The sequence below is a fragment of the Labeo rohita genome, chromosome 19, assembly GCF_022985175.1.
Source record: "Labeo rohita strain BAU-BD-2019 chromosome 19, IGBB_LRoh.1.0, whole genome shotgun sequence".
Taxonomy (NCBI): domain Eukaryota; kingdom Metazoa; phylum Chordata; class Actinopteri; order Cypriniformes; family Cyprinidae; genus Labeo; species Labeo rohita.
In genome coordinates, this window is record NC_066887.1 from 17,508,483 (window position 1) to 17,532,501 (window position 24,019).

The 24,019-nt window shown below is 34.1% G+C and overlaps 2 protein-coding genes across 2 annotated transcripts; one reads left to right on the top strand and one right to left on the bottom strand.

Moving 5' to 3' along the window:
* Positions 1 to 470: 470 nt before the first annotated feature.
* zgc:85777 (uncharacterized protein LOC405871 homolog) lies at positions 471 to 20,988 on the top strand. Its single transcript, XM_051137557.1, has 10 exons — positions 471 to 706; positions 4,623 to 4,743; positions 11,570 to 11,699; positions 14,679 to 14,785; positions 17,020 to 17,187; positions 17,287 to 17,460; positions 17,814 to 17,975; positions 18,237 to 18,391; positions 18,756 to 18,760; positions 20,530 to 20,988. The coding sequence occupies exons 1-10, from the start codon at positions 512 to 514 to the stop codon at positions 20,609 to 20,611; spliced, it is 1,299 nt and encodes a 432-aa protein (XP_050993514.1). The 5' UTR covers positions 471 to 511; the 3' UTR covers positions 20,612 to 20,988.
* On the bottom strand, positions 20,913 to 24,019 carry bet1 (Bet1 golgi vesicular membrane trafficking protein). The gene is made up of 4 exons (XM_051137554.1): positions 23,854 to 24,019; positions 22,670 to 22,779; positions 21,900 to 21,956; positions 20,913 to 21,806 (listed from the first exon to the last, which is right to left on the bottom strand). The coding sequence occupies exons 1-4, from the start codon at positions 23,870 to 23,872 to the stop codon at positions 21,651 to 21,653; spliced, it is 342 nt and encodes a 113-aa protein (XP_050993511.1). The 5' UTR covers positions 23,873 to 24,019; the 3' UTR covers positions 20,913 to 21,650.

A 24,019-nucleotide genomic window follows, 5' to 3' on the forward strand; every position in this document is an offset into this window, starting at 1 on the left:
TTCTGAAAAAAAGTACTTAACTGTTTTAAATATTTATAATAATAATAAATGTTTCTTGAACAGCAAATCAGCATATTAGAATAATTTTTGAAGGATCATGTGACACTGAAGACTGGAGTAATGATGCTTAAAATCTAGCTTTGATCACAGGAATAAATTACATTTTAAACAATATTCAAATAGAAAACAATTACTTTAAAGAGTAAAATATTTTTAAAAATTTGCTGTTTTTGCTGTACTTTGGATCAAATAAATGCAAGCTTAGTGAGCAGAAGAGACTTCTTTAAAAAAAATAATAATCTTACTATTCAAAAACTTGTATTTATTTAATAAATAAATACGGATCTTGTTTTATTTGACTCTTACCCCACTTCAGGTTTATTGTAGAACTATAAATATATTGACTGTAGTTATCTTGATAAGGCGCTGACAGCATAGTGTACATTCGAGTTTTACGTGAAGCGTCTACTGCGCATGCGCATGTCAACAGTTTTGATTTCAGTTTGTAAGTATGGCACTGCAAGCGAAGCTCTTGAGATTCAGTTTGGCTGTGAATCGCAATTTACTCAAAACAACTGCTGTCAGCAGCAAACGGTACTTGTCAGAAAAAGCGTCCTCCAATCCGAAAGCATCCGTTTCTGCCGAAAATGCCGATCATGTTCTCTACACAGAGGAACATTTTGCATTAAAGGCATCTTTGAGAAAGGTAGATATGACCGCGTGCTTTTGTATTGTTTTTTAATAAATATATAATTCTATATCGAGATAAAGTGTCTTGCCACCTGATTATAACACTCGCATGAATGTGCAGGTCGAATCTTTCATAGCAAATGAATGTAGGTAAGAGGTCAATAACTGTGTAGCTTTTGCACAGCTAGTTGCAGCCGGGTCGGTTATATTAATTGCTGGGGATTTTATTGTCAGTGTCGTACATAATTAAAGGATTATATGGAAGGAGTTATTTCATATAATGATTAACAGATGAATTCAAGATTAACCGATTTGTTTTGATACTTCCAGGAAGCTCCGATTGTCACGTGACGCTCAAATTGATCATGGGCTGCTGTCAACTCGAAACTAAAAGTTTTTAGAAAAACTAAACTTTCTTTCTTTCCCAAATACACAAACGTTTATTTTTCAGATTATATACATTGCATTTTCGATTAATTTGTAAGTTGTAAATTTGTAATGACAGTAACCTTGCTGTCTTCTCTTTTGCTGTCATTTCAACCACACCAGCCATTTTAGAAAATAAATGTTTATTTTCCCAAAAAAGTTTGTTTGATTATTAAAGAAGGCTTGCATTTATGTCACAATTTGTATGCAAATCCATATCAGCCATACTCTGATGTAAACAACAGCATGGACTGCACAGTTAATATACTACGATGTCTAAACCACAGAAAACAGGTTTGAAAGCTGCTAAGTCAACTTAGTAAGCAGGAAAGGGTGCAATATTTTGACAAACTAAAGTTAATAGATGTTAAAGAACGAACAAGCAGTATTAAGATATTAGCCTAATATTTTTTTTATCTACCTGACTGGAAATGATAAAAACAAGCACGAATGTGTCAAGATTCTTGCTCTGGAAATCCTGGTATCAGTTTGTTCAACCACAAACGCACCTCAGACAGTTTTATGCACTCTTCTCCTTGATTTGTTATAACTTTTGGCAGTCTATAGTACCCCAAATGTTTTACCGGTCCGACCGATTAGTACCGCTCAAAACATGACAATAATTGACCTTTTTCAGCAGCATTAATCAGCAAAATATACGATTTTCATTCAGTTCACTGGCATTTTTTACATTAAATGCCGCCAGTATGGCCGATTGATGACGTGTTGTGAAAACACGAAATCATCAATGAATCTCTCTTTATCCCTTTAAAAAAAAAAAAAAAAAAAAAAAAATCACATTTAATTTACTAATAAAAGTCCCTTCCATCATACATTATTACCTTCTCTAAGGCATGGGATGAATGTTTGATGAATTATATTTAAATTAATACAACTGAAATGATTGAAAGCCATTATAATTATACTGTCATATCACCTGTATAGACTATAAAGGGTTACAGGGCTTAGGAAGGAAGTTGCTTTCTCTAATTCCCAGTTGCTTTAAGTGTATCGGAATAGGCTAGTGTGAGAAAGGATATAAGTGGAAAGCAGAAAAAGAAACGGATAATGAAAACAATGCCGTAGCGTAAAGCTCAGGGACTGAGTTTATTAAAAGAACTCACCAGAGACAGTGAAACATTGAAAACAGGGTAGAAAAGTCCTTGACTTGGAAGCATGTAATGTTATTATGCATCTAAATGAAAGGAAGGGCTGGTGTGAAATTTAACAGCGCATAGTATTTGCAAGCTCGGTTTATTTTTCAGCTTTTACTCATACTTAAGGTATTTTACAAAAAAATGCACCTTTACTCAAGGTCATCTCATGACTCAAGAAATTCTTTACACCGTATTCATCACGTCAGTTGTGTTCAGATTGAAATAAAGGGAGTATGATTTAAAATATCAAAATGTTTCATGCACAAATAGGGTTACTATTTCCAGGAAACATCACCTATTCAGTTTAGTTCAATGGTCATGTCTTCTGGGTGCATGGTGTTGACAAACCATAAGTCAGAATCCTGGACTCCACCAAACAATTCTCAGCTTGAACTGACAAGAGAATTGTGGAATGTATAACCAACCTCATAGTGTAGGTTCGAACAGGGTGGACCACCCTTCCTTTCGGAGTGTATTATCCAGTCACGGTCTTCTGGGTTTTTAGTAAACCTACTTTAAGTAAGACGCTTCCGTTATATGTTCTCTGCCAGTTTTACCTGCCAGTTTCTTCTGCTGAAGAAATCTGAACTAGTTCACACTGAGTTTGTCAGTGTACTGTTGACCCTTGGCTTCCTTTCATTTTTAAAAGCTGTTTGTTCTGTCTATACTGCTTTTGAGTCAGGACGTTTTTGTTGGCCAGTAAAGCAGCACATCTGCATGTTTTTGGGAAATGTGGTGCTCATCCATCTGCAGTATTTTTCTAACTTTTCACAGCTTATACTGAAACAGGTTTTTTGTCTCTGTCTGTACCCATTAAATGTTTTAAGCGTGACATATTAGCTCAAGAGGAGACATTTCCACTGCTGATAAAGTTTATAGCCTTAAAATTATTGACTCATCAACTTAGTTTTATTTCTCACGTAATGCATTATTGGGAAAAGAATTCAATTCCTTCTCTGCTTCATTTGTGTAAGTAGTTTTTAATGAATTGCCTTACTTTCCTTGGACTCCCCCGTTGCAACATTATAGTGTTCTTGTGATCAGACACTAAAACAGTACAATGAGTATTACAAGGTCTGTTGACTTTTAATTGCATTTGTTTTAGAGACTTCTGCTCCATCTGTTTTAAACTTAATAGTTCAGCCCAAAATACTCAACCTTATGTCTGGCTGTTGTGACAGTTTCTATGGGACATAAAATAAGTTATTAAACGGTTCATTCAAAAATGAAAATTATAGCAGTAATTACTCACCCCCATGTCGTTCCAAACCAGTAAGACCTTTGCTCATCTTCGGAACACAAATTAGGATATTTTTTAAAAAAATCTGAGAGCTTTCTGACCCTGAACTACCCATTTCAAGGCCCCAAAAAAAGGTAGTAAGGACATTGATAAAGTAGTCCATGTGACATCAGTGGTTCAGTAAAGTACAAGAGTATTTTTTGTGCAAAAATAATGAATTTATTCAACAGTTTCTTCTTTTCTGTGCTAGTCTTTGACGTGCGTTTACAAGAGTACATAAAGCATTTTGGTTTGGTTAATTTTGGTTAACAGCATCTTAAATTTCAGTCTGTTCCTCTCAAAAGTATTTAGCATAGTTTTGGAAGAATTTTAAATATGGAATATATTTTTATATACACCTTTTTTATAGTGCATTGCTTTTTGGAACTTAATTTTTTTTTTCAGTAAATGTCACTCCTCTGTCAGGAATATTTTTTTTTGGCAGTGCTTGGTTCAAATGTGCATGGAGTATTGCTGCAGACGCTCCGTATATTTCACAATGGTTATGTTATTACAACATGCAGACGTCGTTAAGTGACTCAGAAGGAAGTTGAGTGTCTAGTCCCACTTTCAAGGAAGCAACCTATTGTAGTGCTATTGAACTCTATATAGCTTAAGGAACTTGAAGACTTTTATTATTTTTGGCCTTTTGTTTTTTTATATAGAGGGGGGGAAGTAATGAGTAAAAGGGAGTGTATGGATTAGGAAATGACGTGAAACGGATTGTCATTGCCAATGTGAGCTAAGTGCTAGGCCACATGCCTGTCAAAAATTAAAGACTGTTGATATTTAGTTACACTGAAAACATTTTGTGATTCATTGCTAATTTTAGGAATGCTAGATGTCAGTTTTTTGATGAATTACTTTAACTTAAGTCTGAATGCATAGTAAAGGTGTAAATGTTTTGACTGTTAAACAGTTTCTTTCATGTTGGAGACATCAAAATCCTGCTTCAGTGTGTTTAACTGGAAACAAGGTGTTGATGTCATACTTTCCCTGGAATTTAAATCAGATCATATTCATGTCAGTTCAGTTTCTTATCAGCATTCTTATCTATGTTTGTGTTACAGATCATTGATCAAGAGATCAACCCTTACGTAGACAAATGGGAGGAAGAAGGGCTATTTCCTGCTCATAAGATCTTCAAAATTTTGGGTAATGCAGGATTTTTAGGAGTCAACAAACCTGTGGGTAAGTAGACGTTTGCTGATAAGATTTTGATATCTTCTTCATCTTTCATTTGCGATAAAGGAGAAATTCACTTCCAGAACAAAAATTTACAGGTAGTTTACTCGCTCCCTTGTCTTTCAAGATGTTCATGTCTTTCTTTCTTCAGTCATAAAGAAATTGTTTTTTGAGGGAACCATTTCAGGATTTCTCTCCATATAGTGGACTTAAATGGGGCCCCGCGAGTTTGAACTTCCAAAATGCAGTTTAAAGGGTCTTATCTAGCGAAACGATCAGTCATTTTCTAAAAAAAAAAAAAAAAAGACATTTTATATACTTTTTAACCTCAAATGCTCATCTTGCCTAGCTCTGTGTGAACTCTCTGTGTATTATAGTTCAAGACAATTGGGGTAGGTCAAAGAAATCCCATCTCATTTTCTCCTCCAACTTCAAAATCATCCTACATCGTTGTTTTACCTTTTTTTGTAAAGCGCGTTTGATCTTATTTTCATGTTCACTTTGTAAACACTGGGTCGGTACCTCTGCAGCAGTGTAGGATGATTTTAATGTTAAAGGCGAAAATGAGATGGGAGTTTTTCGACCTACCCTAACTGTCTTGAACCAGAATACACAGAGTTCACCCAGAGCTAGACGAGCATTTGAGGTTAAAAAGTATATAAATTAGTTCAGCATGATAAATCAAAATAAAATTGAAATGGCGATTAAGCAAAAGCTGCGATTGTCGTGCGCATCTTGTCAGGGAAGCACAGTACTGTGATCAGTAGTAAATCGCCATCTGAAGACCAGAGGGTGCTCTCATGCACAAACAGCTGTCATTATCGTGAACAATTTCTTTAGATTTCAAAATCGCTCCATTAAATCATCTGCAATAATGGACTAAATGTGTATTAAATGCTGCTACATCTGAAAGCAGGTGCTGGAGACTACCTACTTTTTACACAACCGGCTTTACTGACAAAATGCGCATGACAGTCGCCTTTGATTAATCGTGCAGCCCTAATTGTCAATTTTTTATGAAAATAACCAATTGTTTCGCTAGATAAGACCTTTGAGTCCTTTGAAGCTGCATTTAAACTGCATTTTGGATGTTCAAACTCACTGGGCACCATAGAAATCCACTATATGGAGAGAAATCCTGAAATGATTTTCCTCAAAAAACAATTTCTTATCAACTGAAGAAAGAAAGACATGACCATCTTGGATGACAAGGGGGTGACTACATTATCTGTAAATTTTTGTTCTGGAAGTGAACTTCTCCTAATAACTTGGTTTTCCATGCTAGTTTTCTTCTTTTTCTCTCTGACATTTAGAGTTAAACCAGAAGTTTAACCTTAACCGTATCCCTATCTCTTCACCCACTCTTTCCTAAAACTGGGTCCTTCCAAAGAATATACAGAGCAGCAGTTTGTGTGCTCATATGTTTCAGATATTTTGATGTCAGGACACAATTTTAGCACAAGCAGTTTGTGCTGCTTAAAGTATGTTTTCTTTTAGTACTGTGAACTCTATTTGTTCTATTCTATCGCACAAGACAGAAAACTTGATAAGCACGAAAAATATTATATGTGAAAATATTGCTCTTTCACAGGAAAATATCTATTTAAAGCACAAACTGGAATATTTGGATGTGCTAGTAATGGCAGAATTACAGTTCCAAGTATCCTCCTTCAGAGAATTAGAGAAAAAGAAGATTGTAGGATGCCCTTAAAGACTCTAAGGTTTTTATGTGAGCACAGATGGATTCATGAGAAAATAACAAGGCTCCAAGAAGCAATTAAGAGAACGGTGGAAAACACCTTGTACCACAAAATAGATTTGCAGCCTTACACATATCAAAATGTCAGTACATGACTTCTTACCATACGGTTCAAAGCATTGCTATAAAATCCCAATACACAAAAAGAATAAAGAACAACCAAAAGGAAATACAATTGGTGCCTGCACAAATTCTAAAAGCCCATGGGCTCTCTTTGCTCTATTTTTGTGAATGCTCTTCTATGCATTTCATTAATGTACAACAGATTATCTTGATACGTTTGTAATCAAGATATCAACAAATATACAATCCAAATCTAGGATTATAAAAAATTCAGCAAACAATCAATGACTGTTGAGTCTCAAGTTTTAGTAATTAAATGTTAGGAATACAATGCGGTATAATGGCGAGGTGGCTTGAGGCTCTGGGGAAAGCAGCTTCATAAATCTGTAGGTCAGTGGAGAGCAGCACTTGCATTAAGAAGTGCTGACACTGTGACACTTCTGCATTAGCAGGCTGGATTTACAGCATCTTCTTAGACAGAGGATTAGCACTAGGAGCGTTGCCTCAACTCTTTTGATATGTGCAGCTGAGATACACCAGCAAGTCTCTAAACAATAACGTTAAGTCTGTTCAGGTGAATTGTGATTTGACTGCTGTAGGCTAAAGCAGAGCTTTTCCTGTATGTGCTCTATTTTTCATTTCTCGTCTGTGCGCTCACTCTCGAGATTTGGGGGAGTTGTAGATATTTTTTTATACTCAAAATCCACCATCATCAGTGACTACAAAGTGTACATTCATAGAATATCAGAAATTATGTAGTTACACATTTATAGAAACCCGCACCATTTTAGAATCTACACAAACACTTATTGAACACTTCCATGGTATTGGAATACTATAAAATATACATATACACATATGTGTCAGCAGGGCTTGTTGTTGCATTATTTGGGGTAAGTTGTTCCAATCTACCTATTATAAGCAAAATTTAAACTGTAAAACTGTTAAGAAATACAGTTCATGAAACAGCAAAAGGTAAATAGTAATGTACAAAAATATTAAATCATTATATTGGCCTACCAATATTGTAAGTAATTACGTACGTTTATGAGTTCTGATTTAAATCACTTTCCCTAACTTGATATTTATTAAAAATACCCTCGTTCTGACAATGTTTCAAATTTTAGTTGTCTTCGTTATAAAGGAACATTATGTCTCAATAATGTCTCAGTAATATGTTTCAGTCTTGTTCAGTTGTGTTTACTTGTTTACTCCCCTGCTGAAAAATAACAATAGAAACTATCACAGAAATTCTAATGGTTTCCAAAAGTCAAATACCATTACAAACTATCAACTATTAACCATTAAAACCATTAAAAATGGTTTCCTGTGGTGTGTTTTGGGATATATTCTATTAAGAGTTAGTGGCTTTAAATAGAAACCCGTTTCTGGCACTGAATTAAAAATAAAAAAAGGTTGCTACTCTGACTTTTGTCTTAGAATTGTGAGTTCTAAAGTCAGAATTGTAAGATATAAACTCGCAATTGTAAAAACATGTCAGTTTTTGTTTTTTTTTACCCTCAAAATTGGACTTTCTAACTTGCAATTGCAAGTTTATGCTACCAGTCAAAAGTTCTTGAACAGTAAGATTTTTTTTTAATGTTTTTAAGTCTCTTCTGTTCACCAAGCCTGCATTTATTTGATCCAAAATACAGCAAAAGCAGTAATATTGTGAAATATTTAAAATAACTATTTTCTATTTAAATATATTTTAAAATATAATTTATTCCTGTGATCAGAGCTAATATTTTAGCAGCATTACTCTAGTCTTCAGTCTTTATTTAGCAAGGATTCTTTCAATTAATCAAATGTGATGATAGAGACATTTATAATGTTACAAAAGATTTCTATTTCAGATAAATGCTGCTCTTCTGAACTTTCTTTTCATCAAAGAAACCTGAAAAAATTCTTCTCAGCTGTTTTTAACATCATCATAATAATAAATGTTTTTTGAGCAGTAAATCTGAATATTAGAATGATTTCTGAAGGATCACGTGACTGGAGTAATGATGCTAAAAAATCATCTTTGAAATCACAGGAATAAATTATATTTTATATATAAATATATTCAAATAGATAGTAAATAATAAAAATAGTTATTTTAATTAGTAAAAATATTTGAAAATATTTACTAGGGCTGTGCACATTTATGCACGATTATCATGTGCATTTTGTCAGTAATGCCGGTTCCGTGATTAGTCATAAATCTCCAAACATTAAAAATCTTACTGTTCAAAAACTTTTGACTGCTAGTGTATATCACGCAATTTTTGAGAAACAAAAATGAGTTAAAATTCAGTCACCAATAAAAGATGACAGAGACCCATATAGAGACCCACAGGGACCATTACGGTTTCCATTAAAACCAATTCCCATTATAATCAGTAAAACCACTGCAAATTCTGTGATGGTGTTTATTGTTTTTTCAGCAGAGTCAGCAGCTACAGCAGAAATATGGTATTCCCATTTTAGTGTCAAAAATGGGTTTGTGTAATTTAACTCAACAAACCCTTACAGTCAGTTACTGAGAAATAGCTCTTGTGAAAACTAGCTCCAGCCTCCCATATATATCATCATGAGCCTTCAACATGCACACAATGCTACATGATCTTAGGTTTGCATTGATTTAAAGGAGAAGTCCACTTCCGAAACAAAGATTCACATATAATGTACTCACCCCCTTGTCATCCAAGATGTTCGTGTCTTTCTTTCTTCAGTTGTAAAGAAATTGTTTTTTTAGGAAAACATTTCTGCATTTTTCTCCATATAATGGACTGCCCCGATTTTAAACTTCCAAAAAGCAGTTTAAATGCGGCTTCAAATGATCCCGAATGCGGTTGTAAACGATCCCAGCTAAGGAAGAAAGCTTATCTAGTGAAACAATCTGTAATTTTCATTAAAAAATATAATTTAAATACTTTTTAATCTCAAATCCTCCTCTTGTCTTTCTCTCCATGAACTCTGTGTATTCTGACTGCGGGTATGAAAAAAGAAGGGTATGAAAAACTCCAATCGTATTTTCTCCTTCAACTTCAAAAATCATTTCAAAATCATCCTACATCACTGCAGAAGTTCCGACCCAGTCTTTGCAACGTGAACATGCAAAGAAGATCAAACACCCTTAACAAAAAAACGTAAAAACAGTGATATAAAACGATTTCGAAGTTGAGGGAGAAGATGAGATGGGAGTTTTTCGACATACCCTAACTGACATGAACAGGAACAAAAACAGTCCAGGCAGAGTAAGACACGACGAGCGTTTGGCATATAAACTGCAAAAGTACATAAACTGCATTTTTTAAAATGAAAATAACCGATCGTTTCGCTAGATAACACCCTTCTTCCTCTGCTGGGATTGTTTACAACCGCATTTGGGATCGTTTGAAGCCGCATTTAAACTGCATTTTGGAAGTTCAAAATCGGGGCACCATATCAGTCCATTATATGAAGAAAAATGCTGAAATGTTTTCTTTAAAAAAACATAATTTCTTTACGACTGAAGAAAGAAAGACATGAACATCTTGGATGACAAGGGGGTGAGTACATTATCTGTAAATTCTTGTTCTGGACGTGGACTTCTCCTTTAAAGTTTGAATCTTAGTTTTAGAGTTTCTCTAGTTCCCATAACAACTTCTTCCTTGTGGAATCGCCGCTTTCACAACCTGGCTGAAACAAACCCCATCTTTACAGAACACTGGCGTAAATCCAGATTGTCTGTTTTTCCAACCCTGGCAACCTCAGATAAGGCACTAAGACTCCATTCTTATCCGAACTGATCAGTCTTATGACATGTACTCCCAAAATATGTGGGGGTACACGGCCTGTTGTTTTTCTCTCAAAATATATCTCATTTCACTTGTATGTGTACTGTGCAAGGTTACGCCACCAAACAGGAAAATCAGTCTCCACAAAAAAAAAAAAATTTGTTCATGTTTACATGCACACAGCGAATGGAAAAGTTGACCACCTTCCAATAGCTGTCCTTCGTAAAGCTCAGATCTGTTTGTTGACATATGACATTAAACATCCTTTTTCTATTTTGTTCCAACTGTATATGCTAGTATTTCATACTATACAAACTATGTAAGACTATTACACAATATTTGCATTGTAATGTGGAAATCTATCACAGTGTTTTATGTAACGATCAGTTCCTTCTCCTTAGTCATCCTCCTTAAATGTTGTCCAAGGCTCCTTACGCAAGTTAACATTAGTTAAGCTAGTTTGTGTCAGGATAAACAAACCTTCCATTTAGATGCATCTCATGTTTGGATACTGAATTGTTGGACTCCAGCTGTTCCTGTGCAGCTGTATCTGTTTCCTCTGCTCTCTGGCTTCTCTTTTCCTTATTTTGCCACACCAAATGTCGTCCACAACCATTGTGGGACCTGATGACAGAATTAAGCGGCCTGTAGTTCTGGGGGAAATAAGCGTAGGGTTCACCACAGTCACTAAAGGACTTGTTATTCAGCATTATTGTTGCCCGTATTGCTTTCACAGAATTGAATCATTTCCTTAATGTTGTAATATTTGTTTCCTGAAGGAAAATGCTAAATGAAATGGAACATGAAATGACATGAATAAATGCATGAAAGTATTGTGGAAAACAGTATTTCTTTTATTACGGACAAATGTAATGGCTTATGCCACGTTTACGCAAGATATTGTAGTACGTTATAGTGATGTCTAAATGGACCACAGGGGTGTGAAAAGGGCATGTCAAGTTTTAGATTACTACATGGCGAAATATGTAGATGACTCTGACATGATACATATTTGACTTCAGTACTGAATTAAGCAAGTTCAGCTGAATGCAGTCCAAGAACAAGGAGACCTGATAGAACGGTCTAAATTACACCTGCTTCGCCATCAAAATGTTCAAAGATATTTGTTTAAAGCATTCATTGTTCAAATGTTTACATGCTCGTTAACAAAAAAAGAAAAGATGAAGCATCCAGGTGATCTGCTCACTGGACAGTCACTTACCTTATTTTTTCTCACTGGCTGCAGAGTATGGAGGTCTGGGGTTGGACTTCAGCTACAGTGTGGCTGTTGCTGAAGAACTGGGGAATATCAACTGTGGAGGAATTCCCATGGCCATCGGAGTGCAGAGTGACATGGCTACACCTGCGCTGGCGAGGTATTTCTCCTGCTAGTATTCTTAACTTTTAAAACGTTAGTTGACCCATAAATTAAAAGTCTTTAATTATTCATCCTCATGTTGTTCCAAAGCCGTAAGACCTTTGTTTATTTTAAGAACACAATTAGGTTATTTTTGATTAAATCTGAGAGCTTTCTGACCCTGCGTAGACAGCAAAGCAACTCAAGGCCCAGAAAGGTAGTAAGGACATAGTCCATGTGACATCAGTTGTTCACCCGTAATGTTATGAAGCTATGAGAATAAAGCTTTGTTCAAAAATTTTAACAATCTTTTTGGGCCTTGGATGTGTCAGTTCTGTTGTTGTCTACGCAGGGTCAGAAAGCTCTCGGATTTCACCAAAAATATCTCAATTTGTGTTCGGAAAATGAACGAAGGTCTTACAGGTTTGGAACGACATGAGGGCAAGTAATTAATGGGGCTTTCCCCTAATAGTCGACTAACTATTGGTTGATGAGAAGAGGCTTGGTCGACCACAATTTTATTAGTAGCAGAAAAAAAAAATTCCACAGGAGGTGGCAAAATCACGCAGTTCATGATGGACAGATCGTTAATGGCTGGTCTATGTGGTAATACAGTATATCGGGCAGGGCATCTAAACGCTCGCCTGTCATTCATCAACCTCAAATAAGGCTTTTCATCTACATGTTAGTAGTAACAACCTTACATGGCCGCTCAATCTGATGTTAACCTAGAAAAATGTGCAGTATTTGTGCGGAGTGCGGAAGCTGAATAGTAGCGTGTTTACTACATGACAGGTGAAGGGCCAGTGTGGTCATTTGCTCTTAAAATACTCCATCATTTTTAGTCATACAGATAAAAGTAATTCATCTTTCAAATCCATAAAGACTCTACGTTCATTTGTGTGCACTCACAATAACAACGAAATGCTGTGCTTTTGTAAAATAATTAAAGCAAACAGGTTGCGCTTTCTGCTGTCTCGTTATCTGTGAACATGGGCACCAAACTTTGAAACTCCGTGTACAATTACCTTACAGACATGAAAAATATATCTATAAGTGAGTGAAATGTCTACTTCCAAATTAACCAGTTTAAATAGAAAACCAATATTCTCAGATTACGTAATCCGTATGAAACAGTGTCAGTGTCGCTGACTTCATCTCTTAAGCCGAAAACAAAGAAAGCGCTAGTTTATCACTGCTGTTTTGCACTGATAAAGGACAACACAAACTACGAAAACATATTTTATTACATAAACTTTAATTTTCGATTCATCAAAATATCCACCATTAGCACCTATTACAGCTCTGCATGATCTCTACAAAATTCATTGTATTCTAAACTTAACTGGCAATCAGTTGTTGAAGCTATTAAGGTGTGCTGACCCAAAAATCTTTTAAAAACCTGGGCTAAGTTTAACCAGTAACCAGGCATCACAGCTGGCAAAGGGGCATGTCTGACTTTGACATGTATATATTGCCATTATTATGTAATCAAAATGAAAATTATTGTTGCTGGTCTTCAATGATAATGTCTAGTTACTTTAATGTATTTGCACCAAAAATTATAAGGATTTATGCTGATATTGTCCAAAACCACACTTTGCCTGGGGTGTTTCCAAACTTTTGAAAGGCAGTGTACGCTTCTAAATATAGTTCCTTATTGGCATCAATGGTTCTGTGAAAAACTTTGAACATCCATGGAACCTTTCAAATGCAGAAAAGGTTCTTTAAAGCCTACGAAGGTTCTTTAGATTTTTAAAATATTTTTTAAAATGCTTCTTTTAAGAACTGTTCACTGAAAGGTTCTTTGGGGAACCAAAAATCGTTCTTCTATGGCATCACTGCAAAAACACCCATTTGGAACCTTTTTTAAAGAGCGTGTAAGAGATAGTCACTAATTTTTTACAGAACATCTTGAATTAAATTGCTCAACCCAATTGCAAGAAGTCCCTTTTTTTCTAAATTAAAAATAAACAAGATTTAAGAAAAATAGTCTAAGAAAAACAAACCTTATTTAAGAATCATTGTCTTATAAGAAAATACATTATGCATTTTTGCTTTTCAAATAATTGTGTTTTTATTTATTTACTTAGGTGTATTTATTTATTTTTAATTTTAATGTTGAGTTTATTATTGACTAAGAACAAGATTTACTATCAGCATGTGCCAGCTTAAACCTCGTTTGGCATTAAAAAATTACTATCAGGATTTACTAAAGACACGCAGTGGGAAATAAGCGCTGAAGAGGCGTGGACAGTTATTTTTGCGACTCACCTTAGTGAATATCCATTTGTTGGAGCTTCCCTTTCAGACGCAGAATTTAAGGGAGCAGAGTATTTAAATAAGATTTGTGCTTGTCAATTCACTAGTATTTGCTGCATTATTTAACGCCCTAAAAAAGCATGTCTTAAAGCAGGCAGTAATTAGCGCTGCTCCTGGTAGATTGCGCTAGTCATTATGGAAATGAGATGTTGCTTCTGTGTTCTTTAATGTGCACCTTGTCAGTAAATCACACGCTGAATTTTCCCCTCCCATTCCATCATTTATGGAAATTTCCTGTAATGCTAATTTGCCCTGTTTAGTAAATCTGGCGCTAAATAGGGTGTCTCTTCACCATGTGCTGACAGACTCTTGAAACTAATCACCTTTCATTTCTTATAAATAAACACTGAAGTAATCTGGATGGTTCATTTTCCTCTTTTTAGCATTTGACATATTCTGACTGCAGCAGGTTGTAAGCTATCACTGAGGGGATATTACCGCACTGCGCTCGCTCTTTGGAAACAATAATGTTTCTATGCATATTTGTTTTGGCTATTTGGATTCAGAAAATCAAGAATTTTGATTAGTGTCCTTTGTGACTCTGCCCTATCGAACAGTTTCTGAAATTGCATTTGCTGCTAATGTGATATAAATGCTTTCTGCAACCCATGCTGTCTCATGTGCTTTCAATCACAAAATAACTGAGGATGTGATTGTAACCTCTGTGATGTTGTAGGTTTGGTTCTGCAGAGCTCAAGAAAGAGTTCTTGCAGCCCAGCATAATGGGAGACGTAGTGGCCTGCCTTGGGGTGAGCGAAACGGGGGCCGGCTCTGATGTAGCAAGTAAGTATTTTGCTGGAGATAATGTACCTAACATGCTCTTTGTATTGCCATGGGGGTGTTTTAAACAAGATGTAAACATACACCAGACGCAAATCTAAAATTAATTACTTTCCCAAATGAAGATATCAAAGCATTTCAGGCTAGGGAGATTAAAAGACTTGCCCGCATGGGAATATGCACACAGGGGGGGTGCGGATCTGTTTTTCATAAATGTATTAAAATTTGTTTTTGAAGCAAAGCTGGTACTAATCACAACTTATTAATGAGTTGTTTTGAGGTGAATTTAATGTAGTATATACTTTATTTTACATTTAAAGCCAAGTATGATCTAAAGCAGTAGTTCGCAACCTTTTTGGCTTGAGAGCCCTTCTTTGTCCAGCAAAAAAAAAAAAAAAAAAAAAATTTCCTCTGTTAATTCATTTTGTGATTCCATAACAGTGTTGTTATTGCTAACAAAAAGGATTAAAAATATTTTCTGGTCATTTTTATTTTATTAAAATAAAATAAGATATAAATATTAGTTGAAAAACTTGACAAAATTACAAATACTGCTTAGGCAACTAACTAAACTAAATAGAAATAAAAAATAAAGATAGTTAAATTACCATTCATTAGGTATTAAAATTACTAAAACTTAAAAATAAAATAAATAAAGCTATATATAGATATATTTGTAAAAAAAATAATAATAATAATAATATTAAAAATTTTAAATAAAGATGAAACTGAAAAATATGAAAATAAAAGCTAAAAATTAAATTGTAAACTGAAAATATAAAAATAGAAAATGAATTTAAAATACTAATAAATACTATAATAGTGTATATAAATATTAAAATAACATTCTCCAATAAGTTTCTCGTTCTTTAATAAAAACAATAGTTACTGTGAGGAAAAAATAAAAACATTTCCAGTAATAAAAACTTGAATAGTATATACACAATACCAAAGAATTGTGTAAGTAAAAAGAAACATAATTTAAGATAACAAAAGGTATATTATGCAGTTTTGCTTCTTAAGTCAACTGGTCTTTTTGATATTTTTGCTAAAAAAATTTAAATTTGAAAATAATAATAATAAAGAATTACTAAAATTTTTTAAACATTAAAATGTAAACTGACAATATAAAATCTAAACAGATTTAAAATGCTAATAAATACTAAATATCAAAATAACATTTTTAACAATTTTTAAGAACTCATAGTTGAATAGAAACAATAGTGGGGAAAATGTTTTAAAAAATTAAAGCTAATTTCAAATACTAATAAATACTATAATAGTATATAAACAATACGAAAAACTGTGTAGGAAAACTAAACTTAATTTAAGATAATAAAAAATATATTACGTAGTTTTGTTTTTCAAGTCAGTTGGTCTTGTTTCAATTTTTTATATTTTTGCAGAAAAAAATATTAAAACTTTTATAATTATTGTAAACTGAAAATATAAAAATTGGAATTAATTTAAAATACTAATACAAGCTATAATAGTGTATGAACACTAAAATAACACTCTTCAAGAAGTTTCAAGAACTCATTCTTCAGTAAAAACAATATACTATTGTGGGGAAAAAATAAAAAAAAATTAAAGCCAAAATCCTAATAAATATTATAATACTATATAAAGAATATGAAAAAGTTGTGTAAGAAAACAAAACTTTATTTAAAACAACAAGAAATATATGAAGTTTTGCTTCTCAAGTCAACTGGTCTAAAAAAAAAAAAATTTAAAAATTTAAAAAATTAAAATTAAAAAATTAAAAATTACTAAAACTTAAAATAAAAATGTAAACTAAAAATATAAAAATAGATACTAATTTAATGATTTTACTGATAAATACTATAATTTCTAAAAAATAAATAAATAAATAAATAAAAAGAAATCTTTAAGTAGTTCCGGGAACTTGTTCTTCAATAAAAACAATAGTTACTGTGGGGAAAAAATATTATATATATTAACTGAGGATATATACTGTATTATTATTTACATATATAATAATAATTAGTTAATTAGTTTTAAATAATAAGTACTATAATAGTAACAATAGTAAACAAATAATAATTAAATATTTAAAAATAATAATAATAATATAATTATTAATAATAATATTAAATTCAATCATTTTCAGTGACCCCTGAGTGGGTTTTCTGAAGCCCACTAGTAGGCCTCTGCCTCCTAGCTGAGATCCACAGATCTAAAGAGTCTAATTTAGAAAGAAATACTGTCTCCTCCAGGCATCAAGACTAAAGCTGTGCGCAAAGGAGATGAATTTGTCATTAATGGAGGAAAGATGTGGACTACTAATGGCACTCAGGCAGACTGGATGTGCCTCCTGGCCAACACCAGCGATGGCCCTTCACACAAGAACAAATCCCTAATCTGTTTACCTATGAATCTGCCAGGTAAGACTTACTGTAATGCAAAAGCACAAAACTTTTGGAAAAGACTCAATCAGTCGTCTGCCAAGGAAAACATGCTAACCATTTACCGTACGTCCGCAGGCGTTCATATCGCACGCAAGATCGATAAAATAGGCATGCGGTCGTCGGATACAGCAGAGGTGTTTTTCGATGACGTCCGTGTGCCCTGCAAAAATATCATAGGCCAAGAGGGAATGGGCTTCACGTACCAGATGCTACAGTTCCAGGAGGAACGACTCTGGGGGGTGGCCAATAGTAAGTAATCCTTTCCAACTCCTACACATCCATCCGCACGCCAAACATCTCTCTTCACTGGCACGGGCGTGACGTCAATGTGTTAATGTCAGTCGTGCTTTGTGTTTATAATAAAGCCAGATCACTGTCCTCTCAGGCCCATCAGTGAGTCAAACCTGTGTGTTTTGCTTTAAACATCAAACAAGAAAAAGGTCTGGCATGTTCTAGATGCTCTTTTGACATCATCAGCAAACATTTCAGCCTTCCGGTCTAGATATCGTCCAGGATTCAAATCCTACAACTATTTCCTCTATCAAATAATTTGCTGAAAAACACATCGGAATTTTTCCTATGACTCGATATTGTTTTTCTAGTTCTGACGACCATGGAGAAAGTTGTCCAAGAGACCATTAATTACACCAGACAGAGGAAGATCTTCAGTCAGCCCATTCTGTACCACCAGGTCGTTCACTTTAGGCTGGCTGAGCTCCAGACAGAAATTGAGCTGTTGCGCTCCCTTCTGCATCGCGCCACAGGTGAGTCTGGCCGTTTCGTAAATTATTCCGAAATGATTTTATAGGCCAAGGCAGCTATGCAATTTCATGGGTTTGGGTCTGGCGGGTCTACGGGACTGCCAATTTCCGAATTAATAATGGAATGAAATGGTGAGAACACTGACTTGCAATCAGTTCGTTTTCATTTTTTTTCGCCCTCAGGTTGTGAAGTTAATAATTGGAGCTGAATCTCAGCATGTATGCCTGAAAATGAATACCTCTTATGTTTTTTTTTTTCATTAGCTTTGTACATTAAGGGAAACGATGTGACAAAGTTGGCGTCAATGGCCAAGCTGAAGGCAGGACGACTGGCCCGAGAGCTCGGTGACAGCTGCCTCCAGTATTGGGGTGGCATGGGCTTCACCAGTGATGTCCTTGTCAGCAGGTTCTACAGGTCAGTTTCTGTCACCTGAAGTGAGGTGAATGTGCTCTCAGAGCTGCAGTGACATCTAGTGATATTTGAAAGCAACAGGTTTGGATTGCATGTATTCACTCTTGACTATTGGCAGAATGAGCCATGTCAGTTTGAAATCAAGTGTGAATGCAGGTAATTGAACTTCGAAACGAAAAAGTCAGAATTGTGACTTTTCTCCCAGAAACTCACAACTGCAAGAAATAAGAATTGTAAGATAAAAATGTCCAATTCTGACTTATATCATGGAATTCTGTGGGGAAAAAAATTCAGAATTGTGAGTTTATATCTCGCAATTTTTACTTAATCCAACATTCTGACTTTGTTTTTATCAGTTCTGAGAAAAAAAGTCAGAGTTGCAAATCTGGATCACAATTATGAGAAAATGCAAACTCACAATTGTAAGAAATAAAATCAGAATTGTGTGACTTTTCTGACAAAAGACAAAAGACTTTTTTTCTTGCAGTTGCGAGTTTATATCTTGCAATTCTGAGAAAAGTCACATTTCTGACTTTTTTTCTCAGAATTGCATGATATAAACAGAAATAAAGTCAGAATTGTGACAACAACTTGTTTGTATCTCACAATTCTGACTTTATAACTCAGTTGCGAATTGAGTCGGAATTGCGAAGTGAGATGTAAAGTGAGAATTGTGAGATAAAAAATGTGCAATTCTGACTTATATCATGGAATTTTGTGAAAAAAAAAATTCTGACTTTTTTCTCGCAATTGCAAGTTTATATCTCACAATTCTGACTTTATAACTAACAATTGCGAGTTTGTCATGCAATTCTGAGAAAAAAAGTCAGAATTGCGAGATACAAACTCACAATTGTAAGAAATAAAATCAGAATTGTGTGATAAATACTAAAAGACTTTTTTTCTCGCAGTTGCGAGTTTATATCTTGCAATTCTATGAAAAAAGTCACATTCCTGACTTTTTTCTCAGAATTGCATGATATAAACAGAAATAGTCAGAATTGTGACAACTTGTTTTTGTATCTCACAATTCTGACTTTATAACTCATAGTTGTGAGTTGATATCTCAATTCTGAGAAGAAGTCAGAATTGCGAAGTGAGAAATAAACTGAGAATTGTGAGATAAAAAACGTGCAATTCTGATTTTTCTCGCAATTGAGTTTATATCTCACAATTCTGATTTTATAACTCACAATTGCAAGTTTATATCATGCAATTCTAAGAAAGAAGTCAGAATTGCGAGTCTGTCTCAATTCTGAGAAAAATTTTTGAGTTTGTATCACAATTATGAGAAAAATTAAATTGCGAGATATGAAGTCACATTTTGTCGCCTTTTTTTTCAGAATTGCGTGATATAATCTCCATTGTGATGAAGTCAGAATTGTGACAAAAACTTGCAATTCTGACTTTGTAACTCACAATTCAGAGTTTATATCTTGCAATTCTGACTTTATAACTTGCAATTGCAATCATGAAATTCTGAGAAAAAAAGTCCGAATTGTTAGATATAAAGTCGCAATTAAGATTCGATTTACAGGATTTGCTGCTATTTATACTACTTATTGAAAATAGTGGCGATTATTTGCACCTCAGTGTTGTAGTACATTATAAAACAGTATACAGCAATAACAAAACCAGTCTTAAGTAGCACGGGTATAATTCCACCAATAGCCAAAAATATACTGTATTGGTCAAAAATATAGTTTTTTCTTTTATGCCAAAAATCATTAGGATATTAAGTAAAGATCATGTTCTATTAAGATATTTTGTAAATTTCCTACCGTAAATGTATCAAAGCTTAAAAAAAATGACCCTTATGACTGGTTTTGTGACCCAGAGTCACAAATGATCATTTTTATTAAAATTATTTAATGGATGCCACCTTATTGGGACAAAAAAAGCCCTCTTACACCTACCCTTAGCCTCAGACGTCATGCCCATGGGGAAAAAAGTGGATTCGAACTCTGGTTGATCACATCAAAATAACTGCGCTACACGCTTTACCAGCCGTATTTTGTAATGTTTTCTTGTCAAACCCCACATTTGTGGGTGGAGTTAGTGTAAATAGCCTCTGCCAACAAGGCGGGCTATTTGCACGTAGTGTAAATAGACACAAATTTTTTTTGTCTTAACAGGGACTCCCAGATTATTGTCCATTGGTGCAGGAGCTGATGAGGTGATGCTGTCAATCATATGCAAGTACATGGACACTCTACCCAAGAAGTAACATCACTCATATGAGCTCAGTTTGAAAAACAAAGTGCACTCAAAAGGAGAATCTGACACTAAATATAAATGAAGTGTAGTTGTATCAGATATACAAGCAATTAACAACTTCAAGTTGGATGATTTATACCTTGCAGTAAAAAAGGGTTACATGTAGTTATATATAACATATGTAAATTTTGATTGTAGTTGTAAATTACTGTTAATATGCATGAAAAAATGAAGTTTTCATAATTCTAAAGAAGCTTGTAAGATTTCTGAGAATTGTAAATGGAATATATGAAAACAAAGGAACTATGTAATAATTCTCTCAAAAATGACATTTATTTACAAGTTAGTTTCTGAAACTGAAATAAACCATGCATTTTGTTAACCATAGAGAGCTGAAGGGACTTCAAAATTACTTAAGACATTTCTGAAATAAACAGAATTCTGGGGTGGTTTTTGACACAGTTATTATACATCTGCATTGCACATAATCTCACATCTCAGTATTGATTTCACAGTCTGAATATCAGCCCTTTGAACATTATATTCACACAATTTTGTGGCAACTCTTTCCAGGATGTTGTGAAGACTTGCACAGTAATAAGTCTGTGTGATTTTGTTTGCACCTAATCCAGCTGGGCAGCTGTCATAACCTGAATGTCCAACTATATGATTACAGGGCTGCTGTGCTTGTGTGACACTCAAATGCATTTATCCTAGACACTAGCACACATTAATAGTTTTCCTAAAAGAATAATACTATTAAACAAAGGTCATTATTTTTGAATAAAAGAAGGAAAGATGCAAGTTAACCTGACCAGTATTAAACAATTAGCATCATCTCTGCACTGAAGGGACACAAATTTTTGGTAGGGTACGACAGAGTTTTGTCTCATATTGCACATTGTCACTCAATGGTTCAATTTCTTGTCCAATGGAAAGAAGAATCCTCAATTAGCTCAGTCCTAGTCATCACTGCGAGGATTCTGACTCTCTATCCCAAATGAGCATGGCACTAAGAAAGGTCCTGAAGAGTCTCATCAGTCTTACGATCACCTCAGTTTTATCACCCAGTACAAGACAATAAAAACAAACAGGGCAAACAGCAGCATGTAGCAGTACACCTTGGTTTGGCTTCCCCTGGAGATGAGCTTCAATCTACCTATGGTGGCTCCCAACAGACCTCCAGTTGAGTCGAAGTCCGTGTCCTTGAGGAGAAACAAACGTGAGATGTTACAGCTATTAAAATTAATTTTTTTTATGAAGAGACTACCATAATGAACCATTTCCCCATCGCTTACCATTTCTCCCAACATTTTATTCTGGTACTTGACTTCATTTCCAATGTCAATTGAAAGCTGAAATAGATAAAAAGTATAGGTTATTTAGGATTCAACACTTGCCATAACATAGCTAAACAAATGTACTGTTTGCATAATTACTATATGTGCTAGAGAAAAACTATATTTTAAAACTTATACATAGTCCAAAATATAGTTTTTGTTCTGTAGATAATGAAATGAATGAGTAAAAAAAAAAATTAATACCATAAAAAAACGAAATAAATAAAAACTAAGGTAACAATATAAAAACAATATAAAATACATGAAAACTAAATAAAATAAAACCCTGAACTACAAAACAAAACATAAAAAGCAAGAGTATATTTGTAACATTTGTAGCCAATGATACACTGTATGGGTCAAAATTAATTTTTTATGCCAAAAATCATTGGGATATTAAGTAAAGATCATGTTCCATGAAGACATTTTGTAAATTTCCTACCATAAATATATTAAAACTTAATTTTTGATTAGTAATATGCATTACTAAAAACTTCATTTGGACAACTTTAAAGGTGATTTTCTCAATATTTTGAATTTTTGCGCCCTCTGATTCCAGATTTTCAAATAGTTGTATCTTGGCCAAATATTGTCCTACCATAACAAACCATACAGCAATTAAAAGCTTACTTAGCTTTCAGATGATAACTGCAAAAAATTGACCATTATGACTGGTTTTGTGGTCCAGGGTCGCATATATCGAATCAAACATGTTCAAGTTCACTTACATGTTTAAGTGCATTTACTTTAGCCTTCAGTCCCTCCTGCAGATGTTCGTTCTCCTCCTCATACACACTGTATCCACTTGCAACGTAATTGCCTGGAGGGCCGCCTTCACCTAAACAGCAAAAAAACAGTTCAATTGGCTAGGTAAGACTGGTGTTACTCAGTATTTCAAAATCCAATATTCGAATATTGCAAATTATTTTAAATGTTCATACACTGACATGTATGAATTGATTTGACTGTTCATGTGTTTGCTAAGGTGGGCAGGGCAAATCATTTTACAGAGGCTGACTGAAAAAACACTTACGTAACGTTAAGTCCCCTAACACGCTGATTGCAACTTCAAATAAGAGTTATATATTAATCAGAAACTACTGAACGTCTAAAAATGAGGAACTATTAAATTTCCATGATATTCAATAAGAACATTTCCTAAATAATTTACTTATTTTGTGTAAAATCAATTTATTTTAGTTATTCAAAAGTTAAAATTAGCCCCTATAAAGATCATTTCATTTTCAAATCTGTTTAAACACCATTGAAGGAATCTAAATTTAGGCTTGGATATGTCATTTTTATATTAATCGCTGTTTCTCTGTCCACACAGAAACACCTAGAAATGAGGAACTATGAATTAAAAGTTGATGATCTTCAAAAGACATAAGAGATTTTCCTAAATAATGTACTTATTGTGTGTAAAAGCTATTTATTTTAGTTATTCAATAGTTAATATTAGCCCCTTTATTTTATAAATAAAGAATTTTAAATTATATTTTGATTGTTCTTTTTTAATTTTATTTAAAAATGTTTAAACATTATTGAAGGAATCTAAATTTAGGTTTGGATGTGTCATAGTTATATTGTCGGTGTTTCTTTGTCCACACTCATTCTTCGTCTGATATAAACATCTGTATACGTCAACCCGACCTATGAAACAGTTGGTCTGAGATATAGAAAACTAGACAATTATTGGTTTCTCAGATCACACCGTTTCGGCTTGAGTCTCGTATCGTTATTTATACATATAGTTCGCCTAACCTGGATATTGTGGTTAACTATTTCGCATAATTTGGTCATTCAATGTTTGTTTAATGTCGTAAACTATGACTGATATGTATCTGAACTGAACACTTAGCTTAGCATAAGCTTCAAATATTACGACATGTAAAGAGAAACGGTTACTTACCCAAACCTGCACGCCTCATTATCAGCCGGAAACCTTTATATGATATACGATCACTGTAGTTTAAACTTAATGAAACGAATATTTGCTTATCTTCCTATTTAACGCCGCTGTACCTTCGCCTTCGCACTCCACAAGCGCCACGACACCTTACGGAGGCCGCAGAGGA